This window comes from Plasmodium cynomolgi, chromosome 14 (genome assembly GCF_000321355.1).
Source record: "Plasmodium cynomolgi strain B DNA, chromosome 14, whole genome shotgun sequence".
Taxonomy (NCBI): Eukaryota; Apicomplexa; class Aconoidasida; order Haemosporida; family Plasmodiidae; genus Plasmodium; species Plasmodium cynomolgi.
In genome coordinates, this window is record NC_020407.1 from 768,968 (window position 1) to 771,551 (window position 2,584).

The following is a 2,584-nucleotide window of genomic DNA, read 5'->3' on the forward strand; positions in this document are numbered from 1 at the left end:
AAAAAAATGCGGAAGCGCCCGGCCCCGACAATATATATATATATATATACATACACCCCTAGGACTTACCATACGAAAGGAACTTATTCTTTTTCGAAACATAATCTATGATGTGCGCGGATATATCACTTCCAGAATCGGAGTCGCTTTCGTTTTTCCGATCCATGTAATCATTATTAATGATGGCGTTTTTTTTTTTTTTTTTAATTCGGACTTAACGTATGTACTGAGGACATCTTTCATGCTGGTATTAAACCAACTAAAAATCGGGTGCTTATTCAAGTTTAGTGATTTACTTAAAGCTTCATGAATATTTTCCGTGCACTGCAAAACATCCAAATTATCTCTCTTTATTAGTTCTACCGTGTGGCTATTCATATACCCTCCATAGTTGTACAGCTCATCAGCTTTTATTTGTTCCTCTACGTCCGGGCTTACCCTCCTCACATCTGCTTTCAGCTTCTCTTTCAAAAAAGCTACATAATTTTGTGACGAATCTATGCTATAAAATTCTACCAAACATATCCCTAAGGATTTCCCATATTTATCATCCTCCAGAATAACTACTCTTTTCACTTTCCCGATTTTATCGCAAAAATTTTTTATCACCACATCATTTATAAAGTACAATAAATTGACTAGTAATAAGAACTCCACATTTTGGTTTTCCTCCTCTGCGTCTTCGCTCACTTGGGGGGCTCCGAGAAATAAGCAGGGTTCTGTACGAAATGGTATGTGTGGGGGATTATACGTGGGAGGAGTGTGAAATAAAATCGATCGCTTCAAACGCAATCAATAAAGCAGGAAGCGTCGAGGTCATTTTGCGCGTGCTTCTTCATCGTTGCTGTGCATGCAGGGGGAAGGAGAAGAGGGGGCACTACGATCGACACGTATATATTTCCCACAGAGTTCTCCTCCCCTCGTGCGCACATTATATCCTGCCGTTTTTAAAAATGTGTGTAGTACCCTTTTTGGTGTACACTGCCTTAGCACCGCTTAACTTTTTGTATAAATTTTTTCTCGACTTGTCAAAAAATTGCTACGATGCGAGGAAAGGGAAGCGGTCAAATGGGGGAGCGACCAAATGGGGGAGCGGTCAAATGGGGGGAGCGGCCAAATGGGGGAAGCGGTCAAATGTGGGGAGCGACCAAATGGGGGGAGCGACCAAATGGGGGGAGCGACCAAATGGGAAATTCTTTATCCCCTCCACCGGTTGACCCCTGTGGGCAGAAATACTGCTCCTTTTTTTGGGGGCCCCAATTTGACCTCATCTTAAATGCCCCACCTCTTTCGGCTTGACGGGCGCCCTTTCGACTTCCTTTTTTTTTTCTTCGATTCTTTTTTCGTATGATCCCTGCAGCTGTTCGATCGGGGGTGGGGAAGTAAAATGTAGCCACGTGAAACAAAGCGAAGAGATGCAAAACGAAATAAAACGTGGTTCCTCGAAGTAAATTGCTTCCCTCCCGATTTGTCACGTCACTCCAGGAGGCCTAATGTGGCAACACGCACAAACATTATCCTCTGCTCCTGCGCGCACACGCATGTGCGACCTGTGCTCGAGGACCTTACCAAATTGTCAGCCTCTAACCCTTCGTATAAATCCTCATCATCTTCGTCTACCTTGAAGGGGAGAAAAGGCCAAAATGCAAAATGGCAAAAATGCGAACAGGCGAAAAGGCCAAAATGCGAAAAGGTGAAAATGCGAAAAGGCGAAAAGGCGAAAAGGCGAAAATGCGAAAATGCGAATTTAAAGTTGGGAAAACACGTACACACAACTGAATCTGCAAATGTGCAAATGTACAAGTGGGCAAATCTGCAAGTGCCACTTTTTCACGTGGACTCCCTCGAAGGGGGGTATCACTTGTTCGCGTTTATGTGTTCATACCTCCGAGTAATCCATTGGTGAGGTGGGGGATTGTCTCCTCTCTTACGGAGGTAAATGCAAAATGAAATGCGCATACGAAAAGGGGGGGTTCTTCCCCTGCACATGCAACGTTCAAAATTGGGGAAGTTTATTCCCTTGTGTTTGTGCTTACGTCTGAGGTGAGAAGCACTGACTGGGGAGCACTAACTGGGGGAGTAGAGACTCCGGAGCACCGAGTGAGGACTGGGGAACAGAACGGGACTTTCACAATTTGGCAATTTTGAAAAACATCACATTTTCAAACTGCGATTGTTCAGTTGCCTTGCACGCATTTTTACCTGACGTGGGGGGGATATATACGAGCACATCCAGACTCGAAAAATCGACTCGCCCGTTCACCTTAGCCCCTTCGAAAAAAAAAGGCTCCACCCCATAAGAAATAAAGGTACGCACAATAGTTGGGGGCACTTGCATACGTTTCAACGGTATGACGAATAGATTGACACACGCCACGTCGGACTTTACACAAGCGGCATACAGAGTGAGAAAAGGAAAAAAAAAATAAAAATAAGAATAAAAATATGCCCTTCTCTCTCTTCACATAACCAACCCTAAGCAAAACCAATTGGCGCACTTCTTTAATGAGAAATTTAAAGTTCATGGAAATTATTCCACAAGGAGGTTATTTCATTTTTATATACATCGAATAGCATGTAGGGG

General features: G+C 43.7%; 1 protein-coding gene across 1 annotated transcript; it reads right to left on the reverse strand.

Moving 5' to 3' along the window:
* Nucleotides 1-105: 105 nt before the first annotated feature.
* Nucleotides 106-1,900, reverse strand: PCYB_142660 (hypothetical protein; the record flags this gene model as incomplete). Its single annotated transcript, XM_004224737.1, has 5 exons — nucleotides 106-719; nucleotides 967-1,039; nucleotides 1,286-1,360; nucleotides 1,570-1,620; nucleotides 1,886-1,900. 5 exons carry the CDS (start codon nucleotides 1,898-1,900, stop codon nucleotides 106-108), a joined length of 828 nt encoding a protein of 275 aa, XP_004224785.1.
* Between the last annotated feature and the right edge of the window lie 684 nt (nucleotides 1,901-2,584).